The sequence below is a fragment of the Zonotrichia albicollis genome, chromosome 5, assembly GCF_047830755.1.
Source record: "Zonotrichia albicollis isolate bZonAlb1 chromosome 5, bZonAlb1.hap1, whole genome shotgun sequence".
Taxonomy (NCBI): Eukaryota; Metazoa; Chordata; class Aves; order Passeriformes; family Passerellidae; genus Zonotrichia; species Zonotrichia albicollis.
This window is the reverse complement of record NC_133823.1, coordinates 28057189-28075244: the sequence shown is the minus strand read 5'-3', so window position 1 is coordinate 28075244 and position 18056 is coordinate 28057189. Positions and strand designations below refer to the sequence as shown.

Here is an 18056-nt window from a genome sequence, read left to right as displayed (position 1 = left end):
GAAGGAAAATATGTGAAAGAAATTTGTAAGGTGATACAATACCCAATGCACTTGTGTGACTATAAGCATAATAAGTAATTGAAATGTATATAAAGGTGTACATCTGATCCTGTAATCAGAATTATCTCCTTCACATTGCAGACTGTGTTAATAAAAGGCAAAACATAGCAACCCCAGCAGGTAAATTACCCAGTCCCATGTGTCATTGAGAATCACCTCCCATTTAGTGTTCTATAAAAGCCATTACCTAGCAGTGATCACAGTGGTAAGGCAGCTTCTTATCCATCCTTTCCTTACGGAAATCAGCACGGCCTCATGGACCAGATCAGGAGATTCATTCAGTGGGATGCCAAAGGTATGTAACTAGGTATATTAGAGTACTTTACCAACAGCTTTGTTATTTGTCATCTTTTCCAAAAGTAGCAATAATGTACCTTTTCAAGATACAACAAAGAAGGGAGAGCTCAAAAAAGCTTGTAGAAAAAAATTTGTATGCTTACTTAAAAAATGTTAAAAGCCTTTAGCTACTGGCCCTCTGTGTATTTAGAATAGAGCTAATACAGTTTTAACTAGGGAATCGCTAAACAGCATTTTCAACAGAAATCTGGAAGTAGAGTAAGGATTCTTTAAGACACTCACAAAGTAGTGCTAATGAAAGCAGCAACATGCTATTATTAGATAATCCTATACATTAAAAGCAAAAATTTATTGATTTTTTTTCTCAGGTGAAACATAATTTTTACTTACTACTATTTACTATACTAGCTATGCACAGGAGGAGAAATGCTTAGCTTAGCTTAATTTTTGCTAGATTCAAAGTTACAACTCTGCTGATTAAGGCAACTAGTGTTTTTTGATGAAGAAAAGCACTTGGCTTCTATGTAGGGACATGCTATCATTCTTATACTAGCCCAATGCATATAAGAGAAATAAATAGTCACAGCATTATCCTTGGAGAAAAGGATCTGACTTGCCTGTGATCTCTTGTTGCAGTCTATGGGCTGCAGATGCAGAGATGTAGGAATGTAGGAATGTACTTCTCCCTCTGTTCTGTTTTGGGGAACAGGAAAAGAACTCATCCCACTGTCCATGTGCTAGTGAGAGAGAAGCCTACAGCAAAACCAGAAATCTCCATTCCAGCACGATGTACAAATACACACATAGCTGAACAGATTTGCAGTGGGCTCCAGCAGTCACTAGAGCTAGGAAAGAAACTTTTGAACAGTTTTGCAGCGGAAAACTGTCTGAGGATAAAACAAGGTCATAGTAAATTACACAATATTGATCAAAGTACTTACACAGACCTTAAAAGAGCAACATAAAGTAAATTCTTTCCCTTCAGAAACACTTTGAAATCCAGCACCACCTGGGATTTCATTATCATGGTCCAGAGACTGTGGGCCAAAGAAAGGCCCCAGAGTACTGATGTGGTCACGATGTGGCTGATGTGGCTCTGGCAGATGACTCTTACATCCCTTTGTTCCTTTGCCCAGCTGTAATAGCCTTGAGTAACTCAGTCTTAAAAAGCCTATATTCTCTACCTACCACACATGCAAAGAATTAAAGCTAATTTTTGGATACAAACAGAAGAGAAGCATTTAATTGCTGTTAAACACTGATCTAAATAATACATTTTCAGATATTAAAAACTGTCTCACAAACTTTCTTGCTTTTCTTATGGACTTAATGCCAAAAAAAAGTAGTGGATGGCAATCTGTGGAAGAAGCACTTTGCGAAAAGAGTGATCCAATTTTGACAAGGTACAAAAAAGATCTCATGAAGTTTCCTTTATTTGGATATTTTGGGAGAGAAAATTAAGTTTAAATTCATGTCCAAAAGGTTATTCAGCATTAAGCATAGTAACGTTACTGCAGTTCCAGATATTGACTACATTCATTATTGTTATAACTCTTTTTAAACTTTAAAAAAGGTTTGGTTTATTTTAATATCAGTTTATAGAAAACATGATGCAAATGAAAACCAAACCCATCCCATTTCAAAGTTATGGAATCAGACAAGTGTGAACCTAAGAAAATGAGATTGGGTATTCTTTTGAACCTGCAAACCTTCCAATTCTTATCTTGAAAATTTTAATAGTGAAAGAGTGAAATTCCCTTTCATTTAATTCCATATCATTCATTTTAAACCTAATTTGTCAGAGCATGTGTGAAGGACCAGTCCTTTATGGAGTTGTTGCTGTAAAAATGAGATGTTTAACTTTTCACATAAGCTCACAGCAACCTATGGTTTTAAACCCCCGAGGTATGTCAAAATCCTATCTTTCCCCCAAAAGTGAAACTACTCTTAAATTAAAGTGCTTAAACATTTGTGGGCTTGAAATACTGCAAGATATACTTTATACTCAGGGCAACACCGAGCCCATCTCTTCCCACACAACTCTTCCATCCTCAGAATCAAGTTCATTACTTAAAGAGAGAATTTACAATTAATGGGAAAATTCACATCAGAATTATGTGGATTCCTTTTTTTTAGTGATGGTTAAACGCTAATTTTTTTTGAAATTTTAACTTTGTTCCACACTCAGGAATACTGGAAAAGATACGGTTGTGTTTGATAAAGAAACTGCTGCCAGATTGCGAAGACAGAAGGAAGTACCACGAGGAGTTCGCCTCATCCACTTCATTCCACGGCGTGCACAACATCGTGCACAGGCGGAGCAGGGCTCGCAGGGCGCTGTGGCTGCTGGTGGTGGCAGGCTGCCTCGCCACGGCTGCCTGGCAGATCTGCAGCCGCCTCAGCTACTACCTCAGCTGGCCAACCACCACTGCCGTGGTGGTCCAGTACGTGGAAAAAGTCAAATTCCCCGCTGTGACCTTCTGCAACTTGAACAGGTAAAAATTATGTTTGTTGTTTGCTCTTGAGACACAACACAGCTTTATCTGAAAGCAGTCAGGTTCCACAACCTGTTTGGACAAATCACATAAACCAAGGAAAATATGGCTGTGAGGGGCATGTCTTCCACATGTCCCTACCTCCCTCACCACCACATGATACTTAAAAGAGGATGAAAATACAAGAATCAAGAAAGGGAGGCTGCTTTTATCATCTCCCCCTTCCTTCAGATGACATGATTTTTAAGTTTCACAACAAAAGTTGGAATAGAAAAACTCTGGTAGTAGTGTTCTATGTATCAGTGTTGCTTTTCAGTGTAACTAAGGGGCAGCCATCAGCCCCATTGAAGTTAAAAATAAAAGACAAGATGAACAAATTATTTTAAACAGGAACTTCATGAAAGGTAAAACGCTTAGGTAAAACAGATATTCCTTTTTCAGAGGTGCTCAGCCTTTACGACTCCTGCTGATGTCTGGAGTTTTTGCAGGAAAAAAACATTTGGGTTGTTTGGAAATTGTGTGTCTAAGCAAGAACTTCACTATAGATTTCTACATTTGAAGACAGTGTCCAACATTCAGTGCAGCCACTTAAAAAATAATTTAATGAAATTGTGGCCTGATTTTTAGAGCAAAAACATGGAACAGTTTTAGAAACGCAGAAAGCTTATCCACATTTTTTTCCTCAAAAATTAGTACATTTTCTCATTTTCCACCTTCTGCTGGCAGAATCAGCCAGAAACCCAAGTCTCAAAGGCCTGGAGTGGTTCTGCCTCTCTCTGCCACTTCCTCATTACCTGCATAAAGCTACCCTGGGTTGCACCACACGATGGGCACTGCAGACAGAAGTCTCTGGCTGCAGCAGGCTGCCTGTTATAAACAAGCCTCAGTTCCTGTAACTATAGCAGCAGCACACCAAAAGGAGCCAGCCACTGAGCACAGCATTTTCCCATCTAAGTAACAGTTTGCTGCCGTATCCATCTGCCGGTCATGCTGTGTTTACCCTCCCCTCCTGTTCTTATTAACTGGGGATTTTTCATTAGCAGGACAAAAAGGCACAGCACTCCCTTTGTCTTCATTTTTTGACTCAAATTTAGTGGTGAAGAGCTGTTCCTACTAACCTTCCTTAAACTGAGGCGTTAAGATCTCTTACACAAATATGTTACGTTAATACATTTTTAAAAATAACTTTATAACTTCTGTAAAGCCTTACTTTACTTCAATAAAGAACCTCAAGGCAGTACCTAAGGTAAGCATCACCAAAGTCTCATCATGTTTTTGAGTCTTTTCTAGTGGATTCAAAGAGTAAATATCACCTTTGATTAAACCACCACACCACCAACTCATGAGAAGGTACACTGTCTAGAGTGGGGTGCAGTGCCTTAGTAAAGCAGGCACATGACACTACTGCCAATGTGCTTAGAATTCCATTTCCAAATTAATGAAGACAGCTTTTTTTCTGAAAGGGACAGCTCCTCTCAGCTAGTTTCCCACCCATAAACTCAATTGTTCAGCTTGTCATTGGTTCCACTAATCTTGTTGTTGGTTTATGTGAATGGTTCATTTTTGTATTTGCAGGGTTTCCAGACAAAGGAAGAAATGATGGATCTAACTTCCTAATGGAAGGAACATGGATCTAACTCCATGTTCTTAGAAGGCTAATTTATTATTTGATGATACTATATTAAAGAATACTATACTAAACTATACTAAAGAATACAGAAAGGATATTTACAAAAGGCTAAAACATAAAAATGAAAGCTCGTGACTCCTTCCAGAGTCCCGACACAGCTTGGCCCCAATTGGCCAATGAGTGAAAACACTCACACCAGAAACCAATGAAACAACCACCAAACACATTCCAAAGCAGCAAAACACAAGAGAAGCAAATGAGATAATATTATTTTCCTTTTTCTCTGAGGCTTCTCAGCTTCCCAGGAGAAGAATTCTGGGTAAAGGGATTTTTCCAGAGAATGTGACAGTGACAGTTCATTTACTCAGGGGATTTTGTTTTTAATGTTTAGTAAACAACCACACACAACAGAAATATTTCCTATATGACTGACCAGAATTGCCATGGGAAGGTGTGTATTTGCTGTTTCCAGATATGGAAGATACAATCTAGATATAGGGACTATATTGTTTGTTCATGTTACAGAGATCAAACTGCAGCCTGTTGGGCAAGAATCACTTATAGTTTGTGAGGAGATAGCAAATTTGTCACAGTTTTGCAAAATTAGCCTTGAGATCAGTCCTATAACTACAGAATCCCAAGCAATTCTTTCTCCTTCTCATTGGTAGGTTTCAAGCTCATGCTGTGAGCAACCTGAAAGTAATTTTTTTAATTTGGAACACTGTATCTGCAATTCTCCAAAAATTTGCTGTGGAAGACAAATATTCCGAGGAGTTAAATGATTTCCTTCTTGGGAACCAGAACTTCAGCATCAAAGACTTTACAAGGCAAAATGGGTTTTATCTGAACAGCAGCACATTGCTTGAATGTGATTTTTTTGGAAAGCCATGTTACCCACAGGTAAATATGTTTATTTTATTAAAACAATAGCACAGAGAGGAAGGGGATATATTCTTTATGCTCAACTTAAAATATCTGGCTTTGCCACCTGCTCTCCTACGCTCTTTTACAGTCAGAAAATAGAGAACAAAAGTCCTGCTCTAAATTACCCTGAGGGTCTCAGTTCTCCCACTGACTACAGAGGCAGCCTGCTGGACTCTCTGAGCTGTAAGATGGGATTTCAGTTTAAATTGCTCTCTGCCTAATGCCACTTCTGCACAGGCAGCAGCCCTTGAAAGCTGTCACACCCCCAGGCTGTATCTAACAACCTTTTCCATCAGTGGCCTAAATGAAGGACAGTTTGAAACAAGTTTTTTTACATTACATGATTCTGTGGTTTTCTCCTTGAGGTCAAGAATACAGACAGGATATAACAGGAATTTTATATCTTGGAAAGAAAATAGCCCATGTTTGGGAATTTGGGATGACAGCCAAAAAATATGATCATCCCATTTTTATGTCAATTCTGCTGTAAAGGAATTCCCAACTTAGACAGAAAATGTGAACCAAGAAGTCAGGTCTATATCCTTTCAGATTAATCTAACCTTTAGATATGATGTAGATTCTAAAATTAGGCATTAGAGACTTCTCTTAACTAGAAAACACTAGTGCTAAGAACATAACTAAAGCAATGACATGCAGTCATAGTAAATTACAAGGTGGTTTCAGGAAAAAATGCAAATATTGTACTTTCATATGTAACATGACAGTTTTGAAACAGTCTGCACTAAGCAGCTAATGGAAAAAATTAAAATTTATTTTTGAATATATAGTTTCTATATCATGTAACAGGTATAGAAATAACACAGGACCTCATTAAATTATTCTGAGCAGCTCAGTATTAATAAAGAATGTGAAATTTCTCCTTTAAACTTCATTTTCTATAGAAAGGGCTGAAATACTTTTGAATATTTCATTAAACACCTCTTTTCTGATTGTAATACTGAGCACTTTGGAGAACAAAATAAAACTAAATGAGTCAACAACAATGCCAGTAACCCCTTTCTTGCATTGTAATTAACTAAGGAAACTACAAGTGTTCTTTCTTTCATTTCACCCTTCCCTATTTTCCTTTATTGAAGGATTTTGAACATGTGTTCACTGAATATGGAAACTGCTTTACTTTTAATCATAATGATCTTTCAGCAAGAAGAGTGAGTTTGTCTGGAAGAGGCTTACATTTGCTTTTTGATGTCCAGCAGGTACAGCTATCCTAAGGATTATAAGTAATGAATCATGTACTAACTTATAAATTTGTGGAGGGGGTTATTTTGTTTGGTTTGGGATTTTTGTTTGATTGGGTTTACACAGACCTCCAGAATTTCATGTACAAAATTCAAAATCAAGACTATTTCCAAGTGAGAGGGTATTTTAAAGGAAATACCAAAATAGAGCTTTAAAAAGACAGAATTAGTAGTGACTCTGTCCCCAGCTAAGGGGAAGAAGGTTGTGAGTGAGCATACACGTGTACTGCTCATCCAGAACTGAAACATGTCATCAGAAGAGTGATTTAATTTTATACAAGCAGTTCATCTTAATAAAAGGCCCAGAAGGGAAGGTCACCTGGTGTCAGTTTCTATGTAGCACCAAATTTTAGTTAGAGCAGCTGCAGCAGCTCAATGCCAGCCAAGAGCTTTGCACTGTAAATTGTTTCTGACATTAGAATTGTCTTTGACCAACAAAAAGGCAGAACACAGGGAATATCACCTTGTGCGAACAGGGAAGAAAACTAATAGATTGATAAATTATTAGACATTGGCTTTTGTTCTCTAGGAATTATGAGTCAGGAGTGAAAGGTTCTGAAGAGAATAATGGAAAGCTTAGTGAAATGTGATGGGTAGTTGCAAGTAAAAGGAACAAATCTCCAAGTTATGAGTAAATGCTAACCTATGACTTCTTGTATTTAAAATTGGGGTTGCCAAAAAGAATAAAAAGGTTGAAAGTTTATAGCAACTGGAAGGAAAACCACAGAGGTAATGAACAAAAGAAATTCAAGTCAGTTTGCTTCTGTACTTTCCTGTAAATTGCCAAAAATATAACTAAGCAGCACAGTACCACAATAAATATAGCTAAAAGTTCAGATGGCAAGCAAAGCCAAAACGACTTTTAACAATTCTTTTTGTGTCAGGACAAATTCACTGATGAGCCTACCCTCGGTTATACTGACGCTGGAATAACTTTTGTTGTCCACTCACCCCAAGAGCTGCCGCGCTTTGATGGGTTGGGTCTGCTGACGCCAGTGGGGACGCACGCGCAGGTCGCAATCCGCCAGCTGAAGGTAAGGGCTTTGCCCAGGGGCTGGGAGTGGTGCTTGTTACTGCCTCCTGTTCTCTTCTGAAGCACTAACAATGAATCAGACATTTTGGAGTGCAAAATATCCATTAAGCCTTAGTGAGTCCAAAAAATAACATTTCCTCCAGATGCAAGCGAAATCTGGGAGAATATCACTGGTTTTCCTACTTTGTCTATCAAAGTCAGCCTTATTTCCTGTAACTTTACAACCTCATTGACAGAAAATGTTAAAAAGACATCACAGAATTTCCCCTATCAACACATTCTGCCATCATTAAGAGGTTCTCAAATTCCTAGCAGAATTCAAGTGGAGTAGAGAACCATTTTAGGCTAAGCTGTCTAATCAGGCCCTACTTTTGCTTTGAGAGAGGGGAGAATTTTTAATCCCAAGAGCATGAACTGTAATTGCCTCTAATTAAATCACAATGTTACAGCTTGTGTCTTCAACAGGCTTCCTGCAGCACTTTAAAATGTGGAAAAGCAATACCAGCGTTTAAAACAGACCCCAAAAAAATTGTATCTTTTGTTATTATTATCCTACAGTCAATTATCCAAGAATACCCATGGGGAGAGTGCAAGCCTGATATAAAGCTTCAGTACCACAAGATTTATAGTACTAATGGATGTTTGCTGGAATGCAAAGCCCGGTACATACAGGACTGGTGTGGCTGTTTGCCTTTCATTCTTCCAGGTATTTCTCAGGAAAATCATTATATCCCACGCTGATCATCTTCCTGGGAGACCTCATGTGTTATTGAATAGCCAGAGCTATTGCTATATACTGAATAGATAGAGCACACATTTGAGGGAAATCTCCAGTTGACGTTAATTAAAATTCCAAGGAAACAAGCAAGATATTTGGTCAAGGCTAGACCTAGCATTTGGGTCATTGTCTATTCTTAGGATACAGTCCAAAAAATAGAAAGAAACAGTTATGCCTCAGGAGTGTGAGACAGGTCTGTAGTCTTCAACCTGACTTCCTAAGGAGCTGGAACTGAACCCATAAGAAGGCATACATTTTCACACATAATCCAGGCAATTTACTTTGCAGGCAGGTGTTCAGTAACCACAGCAGAAGAACTGGCTTGAAGACAGAATCTCAGGACTCCTACATGAGCCACAGAAAGAGCCTGGCAGCAGCAAAGGCTCCACAAAGCCAAAAAGGCTGTATGAAGCCTTCTAATCAGCTTCAAATGTGGAGCACCAGGTGCATGCTGTAATACTCCCCTAAAGTATCCAGGCTGCTTAATCACTCTAGAAATGTAAGGCAGTAACAGTGAGCTCTCACACCTTTTCAGCATTAATGACAATACTGTCACCTAAAGCAACCCTGGAACCCAGATCTCTGCTCTTGCACCTCTTTTCTCACAACTGGTAGGCAAGAAAGCCACTAGATCATAAGAAAGCCTGTACTGAATCATTGTATTTTTTAAATATGCTCAAGCAAGGCAGAAAGCTCTTACTTAATCAGACCCCCTAATATGTAGTCTCTAGTCTGTTAGTTTGGGAACCCCTGGGAAAGGAGGTTGGCAGCCTTCTGCAAACTGTCATGGAAAAGGGGTTGCCAAGACAATTAAGCCTGGGTCTCCCATGCCTGGGGTGACATCTATATACAACTTTATACTAGGACAATTAGATAAAGGAGAGCAATGCCTTCTGGAACTGTGTGCTAAACTGCTACACAACATTTCCATGTGATGGAAAAAAAATTTAAAATAGAGTGAAACTGAGGCCAACTGAAAATTTTGCTCTAGTTCAGCATACTCTTTTACATACTAGATCTCCAAAAAACTCCTGCATGAAGCTCAGAATTTCTGCAGAAACATGTGGGATGTAATCTCATATCAAATCTACCTTTGGGTTTATTTTTTTCATTTCCACTAGGAAAAGCAGAAATTCCTGTCTTTAGCAAGCTAACACCAAGAGTGAGCCACTCTTAAGCTTAAAGGCAGTTCAGGCTGGTACACATAATGAAGGTGTTTGCTCCATCAGCAGCCTCCTGGCTTGGTCTGTTGTGTCTCTTCAGCCTGTCCCCTTCCTGGTGTTGGTAACTGCACTGTGCCCAGCTGAATTGATTTCTCAGTTGTGTAATCATTAACCTGAAGTGATGAGCAAGTTTTGATGACATTACATTTCAGTTTAGTACAAATAGAGCTAAGGGTTAGATGGTTAATTGAGACTCCTAAATATTTTTATTTATTTTTAGGAAATGGAACAGAATGTGACTTGCTGAAATTTTACAAATGTGTTTATCCAGCAGTCTGTAAGTAATAACTTCATATTCATGATTTCCAAGCCAATTACAAATAGTAGACAATATCGATAATGAAAATAATCTGAAATGGAGTACATCCCAGTTCATTTAATATTCTGAAAACAGACACCAGACAGAGCATGAAATATATGTCCATTAAAAAACAAACCACACAAAAATACTCAAAAAAGTGTGTGTATGTATGTGTATATATAAACTAATAGGAGAATTCATTTTAGCAATCAGAAATGGTTTAAAATTGAAGAACATCCAACTAATATGCTTTCAATTACCAAGCCTCTGGATAGCATTTTCACATCTTCACAGCATCCTTCTAGATCCCATGTTATATTCTTTGTGCAAGAAGAGTGAACAGTACAGTAATAACAGGTTTGTTAACAGGCAAAACAGAAATCACTAGCTTTAAGATTTCATCTTTTTAAAAGGAAAATATAAATTTTGAAAGCACTTGAAATGCAATTCTTTTCCATAAACAAATAATCTATGCACAGTGGGTATGAAATTTGTAGGTCACTGCAACAGACTGGAAAATACATAAAACAGTAATCTGAGAAGTTGCTTTTCATGAACCTCAGAAAGCTTTGTTTTTGAATTGGTTTGGTTTCTATTGTGTAATGTGACTCTGAGTGATTAGCAGACTCAGAAGTTGGTGGGGGGGACTGTTTTGATAAGGTGTGTGCAACATTCAGGCCAGATCTTCTACTGTCAACAATTACTTGTTTCCCTGTAAGCTATTTTAAAATGGATTCCACTAAGTTCACATTCTTATATAACCATGATCCTTTAAAGCCTGTCATGAGGGAAGATGTATATTATTTTACTCAATAGATATTCAGTGACTGAATGTCAAAGAAAGCACAGAGCAATAAGCAAAAATGACCCCAAATTCCTCTGAAGGATGGCCAGGATTCAGAGCTGGATCCCAGAAAGTTTGCAGATATATGGTCCCTGGGATCTCATTTTAGGGGCTGACCCTCCTTTGACAGTGTCAGAGAGGTAAGATAACAAAATAACAAAATTAATCTGATAACAAAATCTCAAGTAACAGCACAGTTATCCAGTATCTGCAGGACCCACTAAGAGCATTATTTTAGCAGCTCTAAAGGCTGCCTCTCTTGAATAAAATCCACAACCCCAGCATCCCTGGAGAGTATTTCAAGTCATCAGCTAACAGGCTGAGATATCTCCTCCTCTGTGCTTTGCAAAGTGAGAAGCCCACCAGCAGAATGAACAGACACTGCCTCTGCCACCCCACAAACAGGACAAATAGAATATCACAGGCAAGAGATCACAGTACTCATCTCACAGTGATGGCTTATGATTTAGGAAACATACAATTTTTCATCCACATTGTTTTTCTCTAGCTTTGCCAGATTTCTGTAATGATTCTTTTCTGTACTTCTTTCTTTAATTCCTTGTTAAGACAAATGGCTCCCCACTTTCATGGCAGCCAGACCTGCAGAATTTTATGACTTCTCTTCAGTATTTGAAGAGACAAATCTTTCCCTAAGCCTTCTTAGCTGAGCCCAATTATGAAATGGCAGGCAGGGGTTAAGGTAAAGTGAATTTATCTTACCAAGGTTTTTACAGTTATCAGATGATAGCCAACTGCAGTTGGAGCTGCTCTGGAAGCTGTTTCTGTGCACTGAAATGGGCTGGGCAGGCACTAAGGCATCATTATCAAGGATATATACCTAAGTATTTAATTTGAAAGCTAGCACAGAACATGGAAAGTTTTCTGTTGTCTTTTTGTTTAACTGTGGGTGAGAAATAATAAGCACATAAAGCCCCAATTAAGGCAGAAACACTTAGAGGTGCTGTATTTCTTTGGAAAAAAATGAGAAATATATCTCAACCCTTGTTTTTGTGCACCAGTCTCCAAATGAAAATTGCAAACACTTATTTGATCCTTCAATACTGGTAAGTATCCACTTTTCTTGGGAGAATTAATCTACACATTTATGAAAGACAATTAAAATTAATTAGTAAGTAATTTTTTAAATTTTTTAAACTGTATGCTTTCTAAGAAATATTGTATAAAAGTATTTATTCTGAAATTTCAGATAATATAGAGATAAAAGGATTATGTACAGTAGGAACACACAATTCCACTTGCCCTGCCCCATGTGAAGAAACAGATTATCCTACCACTGTCACCTATTCAAACTTTGGAGGAGAAAAAGCCATAAAATATTTTTCTACAAAACTGAAGAAAAGCCCAGAATACATCAGGTAATCTTGCTTAACACCTTGTCTAACAAAGAAATTATCAATTCCTTGTAACCATGGTAGCAGAGTGTATGATGAAAATATGACCTTAAAAAGATATTCTTATGTGTGGTATTAATAACATTGCCTGTGAGATAACATAATCTCTTGGACAAACTGGTTAAGATTTATACTAATTCATGTCTATATTGATGTATGTATGTATTATACACATATATACATATATATATGTATGTATATAATATACTTAGATACACCTAAGACTGTATAACAAAGAATAGAAAATGCAATTACAATGTAATATTCTCAATTACCTTCTCTTTCACTAATCTCTGATGACAAAGTTTTTTTATCACTGTTTCAATTAGGAATAAAAAAAGTAGGGTTATCAAACCTATTCACTATGGATTCATTACAGACAACCAATCTTCACACTTCCACAAATTAAGGCAATGAAAAAACACAAATAGATGCTGCATAAAGTTTTTCTCCTTTTAGCCTGTTCCCAAAGGAAGTTTTGTAAATACTGAAGACCTGGGTTTTATTGTAGCAGCAAAGCTAAAAATTTAATAACATTTTCTATTGCTGGTAGAATTCCTTAACACTATTTATATTATAGAAGTTATTTAGAAAATCTTTGGTACCACATCAATTCTCACAAGGTAGCAGAAGACAGAAACAGGTTGGTTGTGTGTGATTGAAAGCACTACTCAGAAAAAGGAGTTGGAAAATTTAATCCAGTTTCATACACTGAATTGCCTCTTTCTCATAGCCAGAGATTTCAGCAGTGCAAGTAAGTATTAAGGCAGGCGCTACATGAACTCATGGTATATACAATATCAAAGTATGTTTATAAACAATTGTAGAACATTTGATTCATGAAATGTCTATGAGTTTCATTCTCTCAGTGACTTTGGTTTTCTCACTTTCAAAGCCATCAGTCTGCAAATGCTGACTGATATGCTGGCATATGTTTATACATGCACAGGACCTATACAAATCATAAAATGATTGGGTTGGATGGGACCTTTAATGGTCAGCTATTCCAATTTCCCTGCAATGACCAGGGACATCATCATCTACATCAGGTTGCTCAGAGCCCAGTCCAACCTGACCTTGAATGTTTCCAGGCATGGGCTATTCACCACCTCTCAGGGCAACCTGTTCCAGTGTTTCACCATGCTTGTTGTAAAAGATGCCTCCCTTACACCTAGTCTGAATCTATCATTAGTTTACAACCATTACCTCTTGTCATATATCTACAGGCCCTATTAAAAGTCTGTTTCAAATGAACATTATGAAAATGAAACCTGTTATATACAAACAATAACAATCCCTTCAGGACATTTTATCTTTGTTGATTATTTTATTGTCTGCAAACATTATGCACAACTCAGTAATTATTCAATTACATAAGGGAACATACAAGAAATTCCCCTGTAACCAGGCCTTAACCAATAGGAATCCTGCCAACACATTAATGAGTACACATTTCAAACTATAAAACATAGAGACGTAATTATTTCTGAAGATGTTATGAGGAAAAAGTTAAATATTTATTGATAATTCTTTTAGCAAATCCATTACAAGGGCAGGAGCCTTACTAACAGAATCTAGGTGAAAAGGATTATTTTTATACATTAGCGCTACCTGAATTTTAGAATTTTCACCCAAAGAGATAGAAGTGATGATTTTGTACAGAAAATACCTTATTTTCATTAATATTGTTAATGAGCTCACTGTCACTGCCAAAGCAAAAACCAGTAGCTGTTAACACCTGAAGAATCATAGGAGGGTTTGGATTGGAAGGGACCTTAATGATCATCCAACCCGGGTGGACAGAGATACCACCCTCTACATCAGTTTGCTCAAAGCCCCATCCAACATGGCCTTGATTACTGCCAGGGATGGGGTACCCACAACTTCTCTGGGCAACCTGTTCCAGTGCCTCACCACCCTCACGGTAAAGACTTTCTTCCCAATATCTAATCTAAACCTACTCTGTTTTGGCTTAAAGCCATTGCCCTTGTCCTATCCCTACATATCCTTGTAAGAAGTCCTATTCTGTGGTTTTTGTGAGCCCCCTTTCGGGGCAGGCTGATGTGATTTCCCTCCAGAGGGTTCTCTTTTCCAGGCTGAGCAGCCACAAGTCTCTCAGCCTGTCCTCATAGGTGAGGTGCTCCAGCCCTCTGATCATCTTCACGGCCTCCTCTGGACTCTCTCTTCATCCTTTTTACGATGGGAGCCCCAGAACTGGACAAAACATTCCAGGTGTTCCATTCTGCCCCTCTACTTCCCTCTTCCCTCAGTGTTCTGGTCACTCTTTCTTCGATGCAGTCCAGGCTGACTCCAAAGGCTGCAAGTGCACATTGCTGGTTTGTGTTGAGCTTCTCCTCAACGAACAGCCCAAGTCCCTCCACTTGGGGCTGCTCTCATTCTATTCTCTGTTCTACCTCCACCTGTGCTTGTGCTTGCCATGATCCAGGTTCAGTGCTTAGCACCTGGCCTTGCTGAACTGTGTGAGGTTTGCACAGGCTCACTTCTCAAGCCTGCCCAGGTCCCAGCTCCTGGGATGGCAACCCTTCCCTCCAGCATGTCAGTCACACCACACAGCTCGGTGTCACCGACAAACTTGCCAAAGAAGCCCTCGGTGCCACTGTCCGTGTCACTAAAAAGATGTTCAACAGCACTGGTCAAAATATTCTACTTGGACATTGAGCCATTGTCATTACGTGTGCAGTCAGTTTTTGTGCCAGTTTTCTTCCAAACACATTACTTTTATATTCCATTTAAGACTTAGGCAGAGTCTTTCTGTAGACAAGATACCATGAAGAGGAGTTCTTCACTCCATTATTACACAGGTCTTGCTCAAACTGAGATTTACCTACTCTTCCACTTTTGCAGCAGGCAAGAATATAATTAGATAAGTGAAGCTACTTGCAGAGGGTAGAACTGAACATCCAAGTTTAGGACAAGCACTGCTCTGCACAAACATGCCAATTGAAATAAGCACAATTAAATATGCAGTTGCATGTAATTAACAGTGCTAGGCTACACTTTACTTGACATGTCCATTCAAGTTTCTCTCAGTGATCCTTAAAAATAATGAGTCTATCCCACAGTACAGATCTAGAGCTACCTTTTCAACACAATGGGAAGATTTACTCCTTTTAAACTGCTGTTGTTATTTGGATTTAGGGGTTTCTCCTTCTCTCATGTAACTGATTTTGATAAAACTCATCTAACTTCTCATTAAAGACACCATCCCTCTCCCTGAACTCAGACCATGCTGACAGATGCTGGTAAAAATGAGCAGCACTCCTGACTGCCTCAAGTAAACTCTGTATTTGTCATTAGGCAAAACCTTGTGCGTATTGAGATTAAATATCATGATCTGAGCTACAAAATAACACAACAGCAGAAGGCTTTGACTATCTCTGAGTTGCTTGGTAAGTGAATGCTTAATATTTATTATTGATTAATAATTAATCTAAAAATAATATTTTTAAAAAAAAAACAGACAACAAACTCCCCCCTTTTTTAAAATTCTCCCACCTCCTGAATAAAAAACTATGTGGGCTTCTGAAAAAGAAGCACAATTTTTATATATAATAGTAATAATCATGTCTGTCTTGTGGTAATTTTTGATACAATCTCCTGTCATTCCACTAAAGAAGCCGTGGTATGGACAGCAGCTGAGAGTAAGAGTTAAGTTTGGCACTAGTTTATGGTTCTTCACAGACAGGACTGTAAGAACAGTGACATTTTGGGGATTTGGAGAGGAGAGGGAGAACATGGGAATGAGAAGCAAGGGGACAGCTAAAAGGGCATAGAAGTAGTAAATATTTTAATTATCTGTTTCACAGTAGGATGTCTTGTGTTGTACTTGCTTTATTTAGAATTTTCAAAAACACATTAGTCCTCTTCAGTAAACTTTCTTAAGAATATTAATGCTGTTTTCTTAAAGTGATGGATTATGTATATTGAATTTATGCAGCACTTGAGCCTGGCAGGGTTTTGTTTGCTTGCTAGACTAAACCAGATGCTTTGTATGACACATGTTTATTTCCCTCTATTACAGCTGATGTAGGTGGCCAGCTTGGATTGTTTTGTGGTGCCAGTATGATTACAATCATAGAACTCCTAGAGTATATTTTTACCAACTTCTGTTGGATGTGCATCTTTCTTCTTTTGAAAGCTCCTGAAATGCCTCAATGGAACAATCCATCCCAGAACCAACCAACGCAAAAGGGAAAAAAGAGGAGAATACAAGAATGTTAATGGCTTGTGGAAGTCTGGAACTAATTGGTTTTGCAAATTCCCTTTCTTTTTAAGACACAAAGGAGACTGTAATATTTTACACTGCTCTCCTTATTCTCCCTATTATTCCCTAAAATGATTTAACTGTGCTAAATAACTTTAAAGAGCGCATTTCACAAAGTCTCACTTTCCTTCTCATATAAAGAAAAATGTAATCTTTAACTTTGATTTAACAAATTAGGTTTTTTTTTTAAACATTATGGCAAGTGATGCTGACATATGATACAATTTAGCATTCATAACCCAGATTTTATCTTCTGTGTTTTGAGTGATGAGAAGTAATACACATGCCAATTTATCTCACAGAAATTTCTTGACTACCATAAACATGGAGCATTGCTATTTCTAAAATGCTGGTTCCTTATTAGCAACTCCTCTAGTATGTTATCATTGTATCATATTCCATTGAAGAATATGGTAACTTCACCTAGAACAATTAGGAATGTGCCTAATAGCAATAAAATTTACAATAGTACCTGTGTGAAACACATCAAAAAATCTCATCAGTCTGCCAGCTATTATGGAGAACAACAGGGCATCCAAGTGGATGGCAAGTGGGCAAACACAGGTCAAGTTCAGTGTTTAATGTCATGAAAGATGATAATAAAGGCTTCATCTAAGTCTTACTAAATATGAGTCAGTGTAAGAATTTTGTGGCTTTGGTACTGATTCAGGCTTCCTGAACATTTATTTCAGTGTTCAGAAAAGCTTCCATGATTTCCTGCATCCGTTTGGGCTCATAGAACAGTGGTGGTTTAGTCTTCCACTTGTTTAAGACTGCAATGATTAAATAAAGTAATAAGTGTATTTACTGAAGAGCCAAGTCCTTAAGGTCAGATATAAAGTAATGAAAATGCTACCACTTGACCATCATTGGCAATAGCTTCCCTTCAGCAAAAGTCCTAGGATTTGCAATTCAGGAAATAGAGGAAATGTTTTTGCTACCTAGAAAGAGTTCCTTTGATTTTTGTCCTCTAACCTTTTTTCTCAATTCTTATTTATTGGTCACTCCACTTCTACTGGGACTTTCCCCCCCTCACTGTTACCAAGCACAGGCACGTTTGGCTCAGCACTGCTATAAAAATTGTTCTAACCACACTGTTCAAGGTGTGAATTAGCCAACCCAGAGGAAGAATGGAAAGAACAGAGCAAACATACTGCAATATTTCTCCAAATACTTCCCCCAGCCTCAAACAGCTTCTAACTGTGGAATTCTCGAGCCAAAAGAAATTATAGGTTTGGAAGTAGAAACCAGGTATTATCTGACTTATGGAAAAAAAGAAAAGCAGGGTAAAGTTTAAACACAGTGATCAAGCACACCTTGTATTTCAGAGATCAAAGTGTTTTGTAGCTATCAATCACAATGATTTGTTTTGTTTGCTTCTATTAATAAGAGCTGAATAAAATAACATTAGTATTGTAAGGGCAAAAGAAAACAAAACTGGTATTGTTTCTGTCCAAAGGTTCACGTGAAAGGAGGCACAGAACATGCTAAAAAATCAGCCAAAAAAGCACCAGT

The 18056-nt window shown here is 37.9% G+C and overlaps 1 protein-coding gene across 1 annotated transcript; it reads left to right on the top strand.

The window, feature by feature from the left end:
* The first annotated feature begins 315 nt into the window (after positions 1-315).
* Positions 316-17751, top strand: ASIC5 (acid sensing ion channel subunit family member 5). Its single transcript, XM_074540428.1, has 10 exons — positions 316-355; positions 2546-2852; positions 5151-5382; positions 6504-6623; positions 7550-7699; positions 8257-8404; positions 9920-9976; positions 12052-12220; positions 15575-15666; positions 16299-17751. The coding sequence occupies exons 1-10, from the start codon at positions 316-318 to the stop codon at positions 16496-16498; spliced, it is 1515 nt and encodes a 504-aa protein (XP_074396529.1). The 3' UTR covers positions 16499-17751.
* The last annotated feature ends 305 nt before the right edge of the window (positions 17752-18056 follow it).